The 17343-nt window shown below is 47.4% G+C and overlaps 1 protein-coding gene across 5 annotated transcripts in view; it reads left to right on the forward strand.

Annotated features, from left to right (window-relative positions):
- NBR1 (NBR1 autophagy cargo receptor) overlaps positions 1-17343 on the forward strand; it is a 1466631-nt gene that overhangs the window by 1303849 nt on the left and 145439 nt on the right. For all 5 annotated transcript variants that reach the window (XM_069634202.1, XM_069634206.1, XM_069634204.1 and 2 more), the window contains one exon: positions 4241-4307. In XM_069634202.1, the coding sequence (XP_069490303.1) occupies positions 4241-4307 (67 nt within the window). The remainder of the gene's footprint in view (positions 1-4240; positions 4308-17343) is intronic.

Raw genomic sequence — 17343 nt, forward strand, 5'->3', positions numbered from 1 at the left:
AAGTCTACACCACCATCCAAGCGTGGATGGCTGCCCACTATTTATGCCTCAATGATGAAAAGACTGAAATCTTATTAGTAGGTTCTCCAGCATGGGGTCTGGCATGGATTCACATGCTCATGAATATTCCCCGTCCTCAGGCTGGGAATCCTCGGTAAAGAAAAATCAGTTTCGTTTCTGATCTGTCTTTCGTAGTAGTAACCAATCACTGATCTCTGCGTCATACTGACCACAGCCAATGACTGCTATCTCCCTAAACCCCGCCTCTGCCAGCCATCTTCAGATTTGGTAGCATGTGAAGTGGCAGTATGACCAAGTGAAGAGCCGCAGAGGGGTAGGCGGGAGGGTTCGCATGTGAATCCATGCCAGACCCATGCTGGAGAACAACAGTTACAGGTAAGTAACTTGTTCCTTCTCCAGCATGGGGTCTGGCATGGATTCACATGCTCATGAATAAAAGAATACATAGCAGTACACACATGCACAACCACGGGAGGTGGCAACAGGCTCAACATTAAGCAATACAACAACTCAATATTAAGCATCTCTTACCTTCTCACCAGGCTCACCTTTGGCGAACAGGTTGCGCAGCACTGCTTGGCCGACCCTGGACTCCTCCCTGGAATCCCGGTCGACGCAGTAGAATTTCATGAAGGTGTGCGTCGACCTCCACGTAGCAGCCCTGCAGATGTCCAGCAAGGGCACACTAGATAGGAACGCCGTGGTAGCTGCGATCGCTCTGGTGAAATGGGCTCTCGGACGGCCAGGCAGCGGTCGGTTTGCCAACCGATGACAGTACATGATACAGCCGGAGAGCCATCTGGAAATGGAAGCCTTTGAGAGAGCCTTCCCCTGATTGACAGGTCCAAAGTTCAAAAAAAGTTGTGACGTCTTCCGAAAACTCTTCGTGCGGTCCACGTATAACTTCGGCGCTCTAGCCACATCCAGCGAGTGCAAAGTCCTTTCAGCCGGCGACGAAGGCGAGGTGCGGAGGTGATGGCCACAAGAAACGCTGTTTTCCACGACAAGAACTTCAACGGAGCTGAGTGCAGAGGCTCGAACGGAGGTTCCATGAGCTTGGTCAGCACCACGTTGAGCTTGCACGCCGGGGCCGGAGCCTTCACCGGTGGGAACGATCTGAACAGTCCCTTCAAAAGAATAATTTTCAAAAGTCTATCGCTCACAAATGCCTAAGCAAAACAACACCTCTATACCTGTCAGATAAAATTCTGAGAGCACAACCTAACGGGCCTACCAGATCCCTCTATGCCAGGAAACTAATCTCAACTAGAGTGAAAAGGGCTAAAGGTGGAGGAGTAAACTTCCCATCTGTCGCCGCACACCATTGGATCTCCTTGCCAACTGACCTTAGAACTCTTGAATCCTACTGGGCGTTTCGCAAATCCCTGAAAACATGGCTCTTTGCCTAACCACTGTAAGACTTACTACAACCCCCCCATACCAACATTAGTACTCCCTTAATATATGTTGAACGTATATCGACCTGTAACTAAGTAACCAAGTGTGCTGACTGCCCCTTACCAATATGATTACCCCCCCTCCACCCCCACGAATCTGTCGAAATGTGAATTGTTCTGAAGCTATGTATCAAATGTGTAACTGGTTTGCAACAGCGCCCTAATGCCTGATGGCTTAGGCTCTTTACAAATGGAAAAAAGAAAATATCCTGGTGGTGGCTTGACCACAACAACTTCGTGGTGGGCAGTGCGCCCATGCAACGAGAGCAAAACCCTCAGGCTGAGAATTCTATCAACCAAGCAGCTTACCAGCAGTGATAACGGGACGCTGAGCACGCGATGACCGAAAGTGGCAAGCCGGTGGAAATGAACAGACATAGACAGAATGAACAAGAAGAACCAGAGCGAGTGCAGGCCCCGGAGAAGATCCCCTATAAGACCAGAGGTAAGAGGGAGAACAGGAAGACCGGGAGGCTGCTGGGGAATCATTATTCAACGAGAGAAACTCAGCCCACTGAAATTGACAAAGTATTGAATGTAAAGTTGATGATGATGAATTTAAATAAGGTGAGAATCTGAATCAATTTAATCTGAGAAAGATCATCACGATCGGGCGTCCAAATCCCTGGCAAGGAGGGAAAGTATTCCCTAGTATAAGAAGCAGAGAATAGGACATATCAGAAAGAGAAGTCTATGGTGTAAAGTCCTGAGAAACTCGTGAGGGAAAAGATATACAAACAACCTCCAGCAAGTAAGGCCAGACTTTAATTGCCAAGACAGCATACAAGTATAAGAAAGTGTATAATACAGAAACCTCCAAGACCTGCTAGTCTGAATCCAAGGATAAAGCAAAGTGCAAATAGGGACTCCTGGCGAACAACTCCAAAAGAGAAGGAAAAGCCCAAGCCCAAAGACCTTGTGAAAGAATGAAAAGAATTCATACAGAGGGTAACAAGAGACTATTTATGAATACCCTATTGGCAAGAACTCTGAAGTAGAAACATTTCCTGAAGAGACAATCGAGAGAAGGGAGGCATTCTCCTGACCTTAGTTTGTTAGAATAGTGGTAGGGTTAGTTAGACTTCGTTTTTGGACAGCAAACTTATTCATTTAGACTTTTTTTATTTATTTACATGCTCCATCGGACAACTCAGTCCGGCAGAACTCACTATCTGGGTATTTAAAAAGGCAGTGGATTTCTGTATGTACAAACACACAATATCAAACTGTTGATGTACTCCTAATATGGTAGGAAGACATCCAGTAAAGGTGCATCATTTTTCCAACCATGGCATAGGGAGATTGCTGCTTAAAGTCAAACAGATTAGGGTCAAAGGTCTCTTGACCAAAGGAAAATCGGAACATCAAATAACACTGTTGCATGAAATGTGAAAGGTAGCTGCCAGACCTTACTGAATGTACAACTGTGCTTTTGGTGTGACTCCAGATTAACAGTGGTGTTCAAGAGAGCCTTCAACTGCCACCAATGCAAATACTACTTAATACTATTTCCTAAACATGTGAAGCTATGGAAGACATTGATTGCTCCTTGGTGTCCCAAAGCATACTAGATCATACCATGTGATTAGAATTTTCTAAATTGGCTGCAGAGGCGTGCTTACTGTTCCCCCAGTGATTGGTGGTGTTGAAGCCTAAAATCCATCACCCAATAATCAATAAGCAACCTCAGATAGAGGCAGGATTTTCGTTCCATAAAGCTGCAGAAATTGGCCCTGAAACATGTATGACATCATTATCCAAAAGTTGTGGCCCGCAAACACACATCTCAGGGTTTATACAGGGTTTTACACGATAATACTTGTACAGAATAATCAATATCATACATTTAGTAAGTTATATTAACAAAGAACTTCCTAACAGAGCATCCTCCGACCTTGGAGGGTATGGCTTTCCAGCACTATTCGAGACCTGTACAAACCTGCTTGGCCTGCACACGTGAGGCAGGCCACCGCCTGTAGTGGATCTTTACATTACATGTAATAAAACCTAATGGACATAGTGCCCAGGTGTGAACCCCCAATTCCATTTCTCATGTATTTATAGATGCTGTCATGTGACATAAGACGTGATATGCGTGCCAGCCTCTCGGACAGAGGCTTACGTCATACCTGCACAGCCTTATGGCCTCATGTGTGACAGTGCTTGCCAACCAAATACATCTATCTCACTGTGCTACCTTCCCAATACATGGCTGCAGTCACTGCATTGTCTCCCAGTTATGGCTGCGATTTTGCCTGGTCTGTGGACCATGCACAACCATTCACCAAAGATAAAACGTTGTTGGTTTCGACAGTGGAATGATAAACAGCACTTTGAAAAAAGGCCCCAAGATTGTGTAAATTTACAGAGAAAACATAAAATGTATGTTAAAAAAATCTGATTAATTGCATCATAACGACTGATGATATTTAAAACCCACACAGTTCTCAAAAGAGCAGTATTGCGGAACTAGATACAGTAACTAATGTATTCTAAGTTATCTGTATTGGTGAAGGAAAGCCCTGCATGACTGGGAAACTTTGTATCATTATCAGTATACTTTGTGCATACATTGTTCTATTATTTTTATTTCTATAGAGTGTTAATAATAATCATTGAATAGAGTTAACAATGAGGCCCCATCATATCCACCTTTTTGTTTTGAACACAGTGATACTTCAGTTCTTGTTCATCCTGGGTGTACAATTCACTGTAAAAGTGTACATGTTTGCTGCATCTAATAAGTGGCTGTTTCTCTTTAGAACCTACAGATGACTACTTAAATGAACCCCCAGGACTGGTTAAGCCGAAACCCCATGAACATTCAAGGTAACTTGCTAGTTCTCACTGAAACCTCTTGTATGTATAGCCACGTGTCTGCGACATTGTAACCAGCAATCTGTTCCATGAAGGCTCAAGTGGTTTTAAGAATGCGAACATTGGTGTTACTTGCTGCAGTTTGCTAAGATCATTAAACAAAGTGATCAAAGTTCTGTGTTGAATATGCTTTAATAATACTGTACTGCTCTGCACCAGAAAGTATTTTTGAAACATACATTTATAGATGATTTAATATTCGGCTACACTTTTATAATATATACCTGCAGAGATTTAACATGCTTGAAATAGTTCTTGTCATTGCATAGGACATCTCAACGATTGTTACATTTCTTTTTTATCTTTCACTTGAAGGATAAGTGTACCACTGTATTTTATTTTTGTTTAAGTAATTCAGCACTGTGAACCCTTCTGCTATTGTGAGGAGTCGTGTCCATTCCATTGTAAGACCATCTGAGTCTTTTTGTCTATGGTTGATGAAATGTGATACTGTGGGTCAGTAAAATATAAGCAGGGGGAAGTTGATGTTGGAGTTGGAGCTCACGGTGAAGTTGAGAAAGGTGAGGACATTTAATACCTGCTGTTAGAGGGAAGACATCTGTCATGCTTCAGCAGTTTCACAGTATAGCATAGGAAGAAAGGGCTCTTGTATAGTAAACCACAGACAATGTACTAAGTGAAAGTCCATGTCTTGGGGATTGAGGGGTGTGTGTGTGAAGGGTAGAGGAAATCCTCCTCAATGGTACAGGCCCCATTGTCCTCTTTGAAGTCATAATCGATACAGCCATATTCAAGGAGCGCATTGTCTGTGAGTCCCACAATTGCGAATGTTCTATTCCAAGGGACATCGAAAACTAAAACTAAAACAGGACAACAATCCTACACATTCCTCTGCTTTAGGATTAGTTTGAGAACCAGGAGTCAGGGTACACGCTCATTCTTATTTATTGGAAGGTAACATCAGATTGTTGGTACTTTGTCTGAATTCATTTGGATTGGCGGTCATTGGCATATTCACTCTCAATTTGATGGTGCTTGAGTAGATGCTTATGTGGATGTTTGCCTGTAAATGCTTGTAAGTATAATTCCTTTCCAGAACTCCTACGTGGCCTGCCATGGTGGCACCCATCCTGAGGGCAGTCATATGCCTGGGTAACACGAGAGAGAGACTAAGGCGTTCTGATGAGTGAGTCTCACTTCTGGAAAAGGCACATGGCTCAGTAACTATAGTGTTCACAGAGAGAATGCTCCTGCCTGCTGCCTTTCTCAGTGATCTCCTGAAAATAACGGCCAAGACTTTCCAGCAGTCTGCCAGGGTGACTTGTACACATCTTTCGAAGTGCACACTGTGCCCTTATAGGCCTGGCTTACGAGGGGGAGCCTAATCAGACAGACCTGACCCAAACACACTTTCCAACACCATGCTGCCACTAGCTGTCACTAACTGGGATAGGCAGCTCCTCCTGCTCCACATTGAGCTGCAAGGCAGGCACAGAGCACAGGGCGTGGAGTGGAGGAGGAGACATCATGCAAGGCGAGGGCACATTCCCTGGGTCAGACCCTCACCCTGGACATTAACTGATATCCAGCTGATTGCCCTGTATCGGCTGAACAGGGAGACCATTGTAGAGCTACTCTGTTATCCTTGACGACATACAGAGCAGGATTAGCGTCCAAACTGCCTTACCCCCACTGCTGAAGCTTGTCGTTCCTTCATTTCCTTGCAACTGGCACCTACCAGCTAACTATGGGAATGGGGCATGGCATGTCCCAGCCCACAGTTTCATATGTGCTTGTACAGGCGCTTGAAGCACTCCTGTGCCATGCCTCCCGGCACATCTCCCTGCCCACCACCTTGGTACAAATTAATCCACGAAGGCACTTTTCTACGCAGTAGCCCACTTGCCCAACGTAATAGTTCTGGACTGCACCCATGTGGCATTGGTCTCCCCACAGGCATCCGCAGAGGTATACCGCAGACGAAAGCAATATCACTGCATAACTGTCCAGATCACCTGCAATGCTGACCCTGACCTCTTAATCTCACACTGCTGTGTCCGCTTCCCTTCTTCCACACACAATGCTATGGTCCTGCTGAACAGCACACTGCTTGCATATACGTGGAGATCCACAGAGGCCAATGGACATGGCTCTTCAGTGAGTACAAGTGCCATCACACAAACTGATCTTGCAGGATTAGTGAAATGGTATCTGAAAGGGGGGGGTGGATGTCATTGCCACAACTGATCAGTGCATGCCCTGTCAATGCAGGATCTGCCCTCTCACCTCGCACATGACAGCCACCAACGAACAGGACTAGGATACAGAAGACAATGCAGTAGTATGCCGATGATGCATATTGTCCCAACAAGCAAGCAATACACACACACAGAGGACTGCAGGAACCACAATGCAAGCAGACACATAACCTACACATCGAATGTCCCAGCTCAGCAATGCACATAGACAATACAACACTGGCAGAAAGTAATGCCCTGTAATCAAGTAACCATGTATGTGCAGCCTTAATGGAAGGAACACAGACACCGCAAAAATGCACAAGAACAAATCACCCATCAAGGCCCATCCATGATAGCAACATACAGGCCTAACACAGGCTGCATGCACTCTGCAATGCCAATCACAGACCATGAGAGTGATGACTGCTGTTTGTGAGCTGTGTGCATGGTGTAACACAATAATGCATATGTTCCCCCATAGTGCATGGCTATGCATCCAATAACTGGGATGAACAACCATGTTATAGGGCAATACATGGAAAATGCATGAACAGTGTCGATCAAAATGCCTTAGGAAAAGGCAACACATCCACAATGTACTATGACCGACACCCGTTACCCTTGCAAGTGAATCTGGATATCCCCAGCTACCATGGCTAATGACACCTGCGTGCAATCCACGTACGCCACAGGAGGTGTCCTACAATGAGGCACACGTCAGGACTAGGCTGTACATAGAAGGGATCTTTGACCTATTGAAGGACTGTTTTTGATGTCTTCACAGGACTGGGGGCCCTTGATATACAGCCCTGACATTGTTTCAATAAATCCTTCTTGTTTGTTCCAATGCTGCTCAACATTTGCCTCGTGATGAGGATATGCCTCCCCAGAAGACAACGGCTCAATGCCTGTAGGTGCAGTGCTGCCACACAGTGAGCGGGAGGAGGGAAGGGATGGTCATCTCACCAGGATGTGATGAGCAAGTAAAATATGTGTATCGCAGAAATTGCTTTGTGGCACAGGGGAAAGAACATATCTGTGAATGTGTTTCACTTTTGAATTCACTGTCTGCCCAAACGTTGGTGCACAATATAACAATGTCACAAAAAGAACTGAAACGGATGATGCTGCGCCAGCATAATTGCCCCTTTCCAGGTAGAAGCTGCTACTTCTCTTGTCAATTTATTCTAAGCTACCTGAGAAAAACTGGGTGCGACATGGAAGCTTGCATTGTGTTGGGCTGTCGGTCCATGTAAGAAATCGCGCCTAGAAACATTTGTGTACAGGCACGTTATAAATGCCATATATCATATCAAATCCCTTGAGTAGTCTGTGAGACATAAGCACCTTCTGATACTAGCTCCCAGTAGCGTGCAGAAAGAGGTGTGTGACCCTGCAACCCCTTCACTGCAGAGATGGGGCCTACCTGCCTGCTCACTTGCTGTAATTGTGGCCGGTCTCAAGTTCCTCCAACGACCACCACCGTGCCCGCGGTAAGGGAAGGAGTAGTCCTGTTGTTGTCTGTCTCAATACTGGAATGCTTCTCTTCCCCCTTGCTACCTGTATGTTCCACTCTGAAAATGGCTGGATGAGCTGCCGCTGCCTCCTCTAGATCCTTGAAAAAAACATAAAGCAACACCCTCTACATGGAGGCCTTATCTTTATCTGGCGCTGCGTAGGTTTTCACAAACTTGCTGGACTTCTTTGTGGATGGATTGCTGAACAGTAGGCCCTTGGGCTGGATTCAGATAATGCTAGCTCCCCCTGTTTTACCATTTTGAGAAGGAGACTTCATTTACCTTCTGTGGATATTATGGCATTGGTGTTTCCTTACAATAAGTCAACTCTCAAGGCCCAGTTAGCCAGTACCTGTGGTCTACTGGAATGCATAACTAAACTTAACTCTTCTCGCTCATTTTTTGACACACTTGCTTTTACTCCTCTATATCGCTAAGTTGCCTCTATACAACTCTTGTATTTAAGGCCTTCACAGACCGATCCATCCTTTTTTGTACAAGAACTTGTCTTTGCAAGAGTGCTTGGAAAGATCTGTACCTTTCTTTGGATTCTTTGCAGATTTAGCCACAAATGCTAAAATACGAGGCTCCATATCAGGAGTAACTTCTACTTTGCTCTATGAAGTAGGTCAAGTACATTCTTCATTGTCTTTGATCTCAGCTCCCACTCTAAGGGTTTGCAGAGCTGTACAGTCATGTACTCCTAAGTCCCGTCCCCTTTCCTCCATACTGTATGGGCGTCCGTCGCTAGGGACGGAAAACTGAACCTTTTTCACCAGAAAAATTATCTGCCCCTTTAAATTTAGATGTGCACGGTGGTGCAGTCCTGGGAACATGCGCTTCCATTACTCCGCCCACTGCTGCCACTCCTCAGTCCTCTTTTCTGTGTCGATGGGAGCGGACCGATTTTCACCAGCGCTCCTGGGTGAGGCCTCAAGCCTTCTAATTCCACGCGAGCTTCCCCGGGATATTTTTTCCCTTAGTCAATTCTTCAGAGTTAAAAAGTACTTTGTCCTCTGATATTAGCTCCTCCACAGAACATGTTGACTGCGGCGGGTTTTAGCAGGTGTCCGGCCTGCAGGGGTTCCTTCCCCACATCGGATCCACACAGGCTCTGCCTCAGGTGCCTTGGCCCAGACCACAGCTGCTCTGGCCCAGACCACAGCTGCTCAGCGTGCAACGCGTTCTCCCCGCATTCGTTGAAGAACCGCTTGGCCAGATGGAGGGATGTGTTCTCAAGATCCTCACCGGAGAACTTCAAGAAGTACGTCGGAGGGTAGACCAGGCCGAAAGGTAGGTGCCCTGTTCTCCTCTGCACCCCGCAAGGGTGACTTCTTCCCTGGGTAGCGTCCAAACAGGAGGGGGCTTCCAGGTCGTAAAACCAGCAAGGGAACAAGGCTCCAGGAGGTACTGGGCAACCAGCTGAGCGGGCCAGGGCCCCTCCCGGTCCCACTGCTGAGGGGTAGCAAGGCTCTAGTACCGGGGATCTCCCTGAGGGGCTCTGCTTTAACAACGGGCTCGATCCCTAGGGGGCGCCTAAATACAGTACCAGCAATACAGGCATCATGACCGAGGGCACTCTGCCTCCCAGGTACCTACCTGAGGTGCAGGGAAGGTCTGCGCAGGTGGGGACTGGTCCCAGTACAACATTTGTCATGCAGCAGGCATGTGGCGCAGTACAGGATAAAATGGCTGCCCGGTCAGAAAAATGGCGGCTCTTCCAGTGCCTTCGCATTCCAGTGCGCAGGCATCCAAACGCATGTCAAGTTGGGATTGGTCAACGCCAGTTATCTGGTCCACCTCATACCAAACAGCATCAGCGCAGGGGCGATACTACACCCTAACTGCATGAGGCAAGGGGCAGCGAAAGCACAGCAACAGGTACATGTCCAAGGACCCGCTCCCACACAAGTAGACTCCTCACCAGTATGCAAGGACAGGTTGTTCAAGAAGTTCCTACTTTCATGAGGTCTTCCCAAATGGGCACCATACTCAGGGGGTTCATCCAAGATATGCTTTCTCCTGAACCGCCTCAACCTCCTGTCTTTGTCTAGACCCCAGTACCCGAGCAGGCCCAGGTTCCTGCACCCCCACATGTGCATATCGTCACGGCTTCTCCGCCCTCGGCACAGCCCCCGCTGCAACCACCAGCACTGCCAGTCAGTGCAACACTGCTGCCCGAAGAACCCTCCATCACTCCACTGCCAGCACCTGACCTGCAGGACACAGCGGTGGACACGGACGACGATGAGGACCAGGACACTTTCTTCTTAGCTAGGGCCTTCCCTGAGAGGCTGGCGGGCGTCGCTGAGTATCTGGGTATCCCGCAGCCGCAGGTTGAACAACCATAGGCGGGGGCATTGGCAGAGGTGCTGACCATCCGCTCAACCACAAAACCCGGCATCCCTTTGCAGAAAGCTGTCGAAGCCTTGGCCAAGAAAGGCTTGGTAAAGCCACATTCCACACAACCTACGAATAAGCGCCTAGATGCCAAACATCGGCAGGCGGAGGGGATGCCCTTGCGCTGTCGCTGCACCCGCAGCCTCCTTCCTCAGTTATTGTGGCAGCCTCTATGTGTTGTAAGCCACAAGCCTCCACATCTGCCCCTACATCAGCCCTCCCAGGAAAGGAAGAAAAGTTCCTGGAGGCCTATGGGAAGATGATCGATTCCAATGCTACGTTCCACCTGCGACAGGCCAATGCTGACGCCATGCTTGCTGCAGTTAACCAAAAGCTTTGGCAGGAGATGGCAGACTTCCTTCCTGAGCTTCCGGCACACAGTCAGGCAAGATTCAAGGCCGGTCTGGCAGAGGCAAAGAGGGTGGCCCAGGATAACATGGAGTCGACAGTGGCACATATAGACACTGCAGGCAGGGGTATTTGTGTTGCCACCGACATGAGTAGGACAGCTTGGCTTAAAGCAACTAGGTTTAACCCTGACATGCAAGAACGCATCACATTCTCGACCTGCCATTCGAGGGGGGGGGATGGGTGGGCTTATTTCATTCAACTAGAGTCGAGGAGCATGATAAAAAGAAAACGGCTGCCAAACAGCTAGGTCCCTGTCAATCTTAACTAAATCTACCCCCATGACCTACAGCCAGAGTCACCCACGCTCTGACAGAGGTCGTACCTTCGGTGGCTTCAGGAGCTTTCAGGAGCGCCGTTCCAGGCAGCTGGACCGGTTGCCCAGCGAGCACTGATGCAAGCAGCACAAATCGTAGAACAAGGGGTTCTTGCAGCCCCCCCTCCCAAACACCAGTCTCAGAAGGAAAGAAACGGTGACCGTGCCATCCAGATCCACAGTTCTCCAGTGGCGGGGCAGACTTGCCCTTGACATTCATTCCTGGCGGCAAGGTTTGCGGACCCTTGGTTTCTCTGTCGTTTCCTCTGACTTCCGCCTGCCGATACCTCCATTTCCTCTTTGCTCCCCACAGCTCCCACAGATTGGGACAGCAACTCTTCTGGCAGAGATCTGCTCGCTCATGACGAGCCCAGTGCTAGAGGAGGGTTCCAGCCTCACAGCGAGGCATGGGCTTCTATTCCCGTATCTTTGCCATACAGAAAAAAAAACAGGCTGGCCTGAGATTTGTACTAGACCTTTCATCCTTGTACCTTTCCCTACCCCTTCAAAAGTTCAAGATGGTTACTCTAGCACTCATTGCGGAGGCACTGTGTGTGGGAGACTGGATGTGTGCCATGGATCTGAAAGACGCTTACCTGCACGTCCCGATTTGGGAGCTCCATCGTTCCTTCCTCCGGTTCAGGATCATGGGCTTTCATTGTCAATACAAGGTCCTCCCATTTGGCCACAATTCGGCTAGAGGGTCTTTACGAGGTTAATGAATGCTGTAGCATCCCTGTTCAGGGACACCACCTTTATCCGTACCTCGACAACTGGCTTGTCCAAGCGGAGTTGCCTGAGGGGGTCCATGCTATACGATTTTGAGTTCTCCGTCAACCTCAAGAAGTCAGTTACTTCCCATGCAGTCCTTAACATTCCTGGGGCTAATTTGGGATACATGGGTGGAGTAGATCTTACCCTCGGAGGACAAGATCACGGCAATCAAGAAGGCCACAGGCATTTTCTCAGCAGACCAGTAACCTCGGCATGGTGGTACCAGCACCTGCTCGGAATAATGGTGGCTTACCTCTTAGCTGTGCCACATACAAGGCTCAAAATGAGGAGGCTGTCGCTACATTTCTCAGCCTCTTGGAATCCGGAAATGGGCTCCCAAGCAGCTCTAGTCAGCATACCACAGCACCTTCACCAGGGCCTCTTGTGGTGGAGGGCAGACACCAACCTGTTAGTGGGAAGGCTGTTCAGGCAGTCGCTACCGGAGAACACCATTACCACAGACTCGTCCCTAGAGGGATGGGGCTACCCTGGACAACCAGTGTGTCCATGTATTCTGGTCAAGACAGGAACAACTGGAACATATCAGCTGGCTCGAGATGATGGCGATCTGTCTTGCTCTCAAAGCGTTCCTCCCGATTGTCAGCAACAAGTCTGTTTGCATTCAGACAGACAGCTCAACATGCATGTATTAAGTCCACAAGCAGGGAGGTACCAGGTCTCCTCCGCTCTGCAGGCTGTCCATCGACATATGGGACTAGACACTGTCGAACAGCATTTACTTATCAGCAGTCCACCTCCCCGGGGAATCCAACTTGGAGGCGGACAGACTCAGCCGGCTGGGGGTCGACAACTACGAGAAGCAGGTGAAGGAGGATGTCCTGAGGGAGATTGTCATCAGGTGGGGCGCACCCTCAGGTAGACCTATTCGCCAGCAAGAGCAACAGGTGATGCCACCAGTTTGCGTCCTGGATGGGGCAAGGCAGGGGCTCTCTGGGGGAGGCGTTGCAGATTCAGTGGAACAACTTGAGTTCATACACTTTTCCCCCTCCCCCCTACTACGTTGATTCACAGGTTCATCTGCAAGTTCAAGGATTCACAGAGGCTTCGGCTCATCTTGATAGCGCTGTGGTGGTCAGCCAGACCTTGGTTCTCAGAACTCCAACTGTCGGATCAGCCTCGGTCACCCTTCCATTGGATCCAGCCCCCTCCCTACTATCCCAGGAGGGAGGTACAGTGGTTCACCCTGCTCCACATTAGTTAGCCCTGGCAGCATGGTTCCTGAACATGCCTTATTCATCATTTCTGGTGGGTCAAAACCAGGCTGTCGAGCATCAAAGGCTTCAGTAACTATGTGGATAGATGGTGATGGCCATCAAGGAAGCGTTTGAGGGGCAGCACATGTCTTTGCAAGCAAACATGCACACCCAGGCCATCAGAGCCAAGACCATGGCTGTGGCCTTCCAAAGACACGTTCCATGGCAGACGATCAGCAAGGCGTTTACTTGGGCTTCCCCAACTGCCTTTTGCAAGCACTACTGCTTGGCTGCCAGATCTGATGCAGCATTTGGCCAGGCAGTTTTGAAAAACGTGTTTTCTTAGAGGGGCAACTCTCCTCCCCAGGGCTGCATTCAGTTGTAATCGCCCATACAGTTTGGAGGAAAGGTGACAGGACGTAGGAATAATTATATTTTACTCACCGTAGTGACTAACGTACTCCTACTCCATAGTCCCCTTTCCTCCATACGTCCCACAATCCTCCCCCTTAATAAACCTGTGTCATTAGGCAATTGTAAGCCGACGCGTCAGTGGACAGGAGTGATGACGGTGGGCGGAGTCAAGGGAGCGCATGGTTGCGTCCCTGCGTGCATCTGAATTTAAAGGGAAGACACATTTTCTGTTGAAAAAGGTTGTTTACCGTCCCTAGCCAGGGGCACCCTTACAGTATGGAGGAAAGGGGACTATGAACTAGGAGTACGTTAGTCACTACAGTGAGTAATGTATAATTAATCTGCCACTCAAGGTGATGTGGAGAACAGTCCATGGACAATTTTATGTATTTATTGGGTATTTATGAGTGACAATGGATGTTGACTACAGTTAAATATAATCAAGGGCAGGGTGAGTTCTTCCACCAACCCTGGGATGACAGTTGGCAGAGTGATCTTCAAAGTCTATGGCTGTGTGTCTCCCGTTGCTAACCAGTTCTCAGCCACTTTATCTGAAGACTACGCATGCTCTGCTCCGGAACACTCAACAGCCTCCTCAGGGGTATCCCTTCCACGGAAGAATGTTTGAGGCTGTCCACCATACTTTTCCCCCCCATAAAGGACGCCTTTGTTCTCTCTAAGGTAGAAGCCTCAGGGAGAGAATTCACCTGTAGGTCATTAGGACCCGGGGAGGGATAGAACAGAGATCTCTCTTCCGGATCAAGGTACTGCCATCATTTTTGGTCCTGTGTGGGCTGCTTTGTTGTTGAGCTGTCACTCAGTGCTGTGTAGGTGGAAGCTGCAGGGCCACATATGGTCCCGGATATAAATGTTGCCAATGCTCAACCCAGGCATCTAGTTTTTTGGCAAAAGGAGCAAGGCCTTCTTGAAGTGCATGCCACACTGTTTGGCCCAATGATCTGTTAAGGAACTTTATGAAACTGATTGCTATAGCAGTGTATTGTCTCCCTTTAACCCCTTATTGAAGAGATTACTATAACTTGGTTGGAATTTCTGATGATGCTCGTATTCTGAATTTTGACCCTGTTCCCCCTTTCTTGTGACTGTAATCCAGCATGTGTTGCAAGACCTTTGCCTTCAGACTATCAGGAAAAGTTAACAGGTGACCTTAGGGACAGGGAAGACGGAGCCGCCAGAAGAAGTCAGTTTGTGATAGTTGAACAGAACAAATTTAAGCTTTCCCCTTACATCTTCCAGTGCCAGAAGAAATAGGAGTGGAAGCTGTTTTTGTTCTTTTATTGGTTATTTTATCCACTTTCCCCCTACCTCTGAGGCAGAGAGTTTCTGTTGAGAGTGCAAGAATTCCTTGGCGTACAGCCTCAGGGGACCAGTGGGACCAAGCAATTTCTCTGAAGCCTTGAAAACTGCAGTACCTGACACCAGGGTTGTAATTGGGTTTGGCTCAGCCCAAGTCTCTAGACTTCATTTGGATTAAAATGGTGCCGCCCAAGGGATATTTCATGCAGATTCATAAACCCCAAAACAATTATGAGCTAATCAACGGGACCAACAAGTTGGCTTCCTTTTTGCACATTTCCCTTCCACTTCAATGCCCCCATTACCACTCTACCAATCCAGCCTATTTGCAGGTCACCCTGGCCTGGTTTTAGGAATGAGTTATTTGTAAACATTTTTCCCAGGCTTAACTCTTTTATTTTTGGGCACTGATCTATTCTTAAGGCTATGAGTGCAGGGTGGACACTGTCCCCCCATTTGTCTGTTGTACTGCTACCACCTCCATTAAGGGGAGCAGTCCAGGGGAGCCTTGTTTCACCATTCATTTTAGGGTATGTGTGTTTTTCCCATAATAAATGTTGCCTAAATTGGCTGGTGGCTATCACACCTTTATTTTTACCTTTTTGGCTGCACTTCTGTTCACCTCTATTCTTTACCGCCTGCTTTACTTATGTGCACTACACTGCCCAAAATGGCTCCCCATGTTTAAGGACTCTGTTTATTTATAGTGTGCTCACAACCCAGGAGTGGGTTGGGAGCATTAAAAGGATATGCATTTTCTTAGTTACACAGAAAGAGTATACAATGTCTTAATTAACAACAGTCTACATTGCAGGCATATGCAGTTTCTTAAATACAAAACAAGGACATACAGAATACAGATACATCAGGGTGTCAGGGAAAAGGGTAAGAGATAACAAGATGGCAAAGAGAGAAACAATAATGGACGGTAACGTACAATTGACTAGAGATGGTGTTACTATGCAGGGTTCAGGTAAAGGTTGGCAAACAAGGTCTAATGTGGTGCGTCTTTGGCAATGAGCCAGAGTTTGGCTTCCATGTAGATGGGTTGTGACCAAAAATGAATAGCCTCTTGTCGGGCACTGTGGCAGAGGGAGTTCATCAAGAATGCCAGCCTCCAGGCAAGTTTGGTAACAATTTCTCCCCATCTCGCATGAGGTGCGCTCAAAATTCAGTTCTTGCAGGGACTTTGAGGAATGGAATGAAGTATGAATCTGTACACTGATTATGTAGCACAGTCATTGGAACAGGTGCTACAGTAACTTACTGTAGGCCTCAGCAAGTTAACTTTGACTACTGATAACACAGATACTACTTTTCTTTAATGCACGTTCATAGGAATGGAGCAGTTTGTGTCAATCACAAAAAACATTTAAAAATTCCTGTTTGCTATAACTTGGTCTGACTAGAACAAATGTTCAGAGCTTGCAAGTGGAATATAACTCCTATCACATGACTCCAGTTGATTGAGAGTTTCCCAGATGCACATCCTATCCATGGGCTTTCAACTGCAATGGAAATGAGAAGAACCAGATTGCCTACTTGCCTTCGTGTCTGGAAGTGTTTCTAGGTTACAAGCGTTGATGGCTCTGATGTTAAATGTGCTGCATATTGGATGTATTAACTGGTGTCCCATTCTCACTGTTTAATCTATTAGGTTGCATATATCGGTTAATATGACTGCATATGTGTTGGACCAGAACATTCACCTGTAAAAACTGGGAATCAATCAAAACAAAATACCAAACTCTTTCACAAGTGTCCAGTGTTTGTGCTGTAATTTTGCAGGAGTTTGGTACATAAAAAATACATTAAAAAAAAAATCGACTGAAATATTGTTTTTTGTGACTTAGAATAAAAACTATGAATAATAAATAACAAAATACAGTATGCATCCTACATAGGACAAAATAACGTGGGTAGAGCAAATCATAATCTGGTGCCCGGTTGCTTTAGGGGCTCGCTAGGATCAAACCCATGTCCCGATTATATTGCAGGTAAATGAAGCAGGCGCTCCTCCTCTTGCCCACAGATGTTATGGTGAACTGTGGTTGTCTGAACTATGTAAGGGGTCAGAAATGAAAGCCTGACACACAGTTGTCATGTTTTTGGTTAAAGACTTTACTCATACATCCCGTCCCCTTTCCTCCATCCTTCAGGGCATCCCCCAACATGGAGATGGTACGGAACCTTTGGAAGTGAAAAATGTAGCTTCCCCTTTAAATTTTGCATAGCTCGCAAGGGCTTGGGTGTGGGAACGCCCCACCGAGGCCCCGCCCTCTGGCGCCTCACCCCAGTCCCTTTTTCTGCACGGACGGTGTCAGACCTTGCAGCCATTGCAGAGACTTTTAGCTTTCCGCTTGCTCCACATTTGTATTTTATAATTCTTAGTTCTCTTCCCTTCAGTGCCTTGCCTCCCCTGGTGCA

The sequence above is a fragment of the Ambystoma mexicanum genome, chromosome 13, assembly GCF_040938575.1.
Source record: "Ambystoma mexicanum isolate Mex_15411 chromosome 13, UKY_AmexF1_1, whole genome shotgun sequence".
Classification (NCBI taxonomy): domain Eukaryota; kingdom Metazoa; phylum Chordata; class Amphibia; order Caudata; family Ambystomatidae; genus Ambystoma; species Ambystoma mexicanum.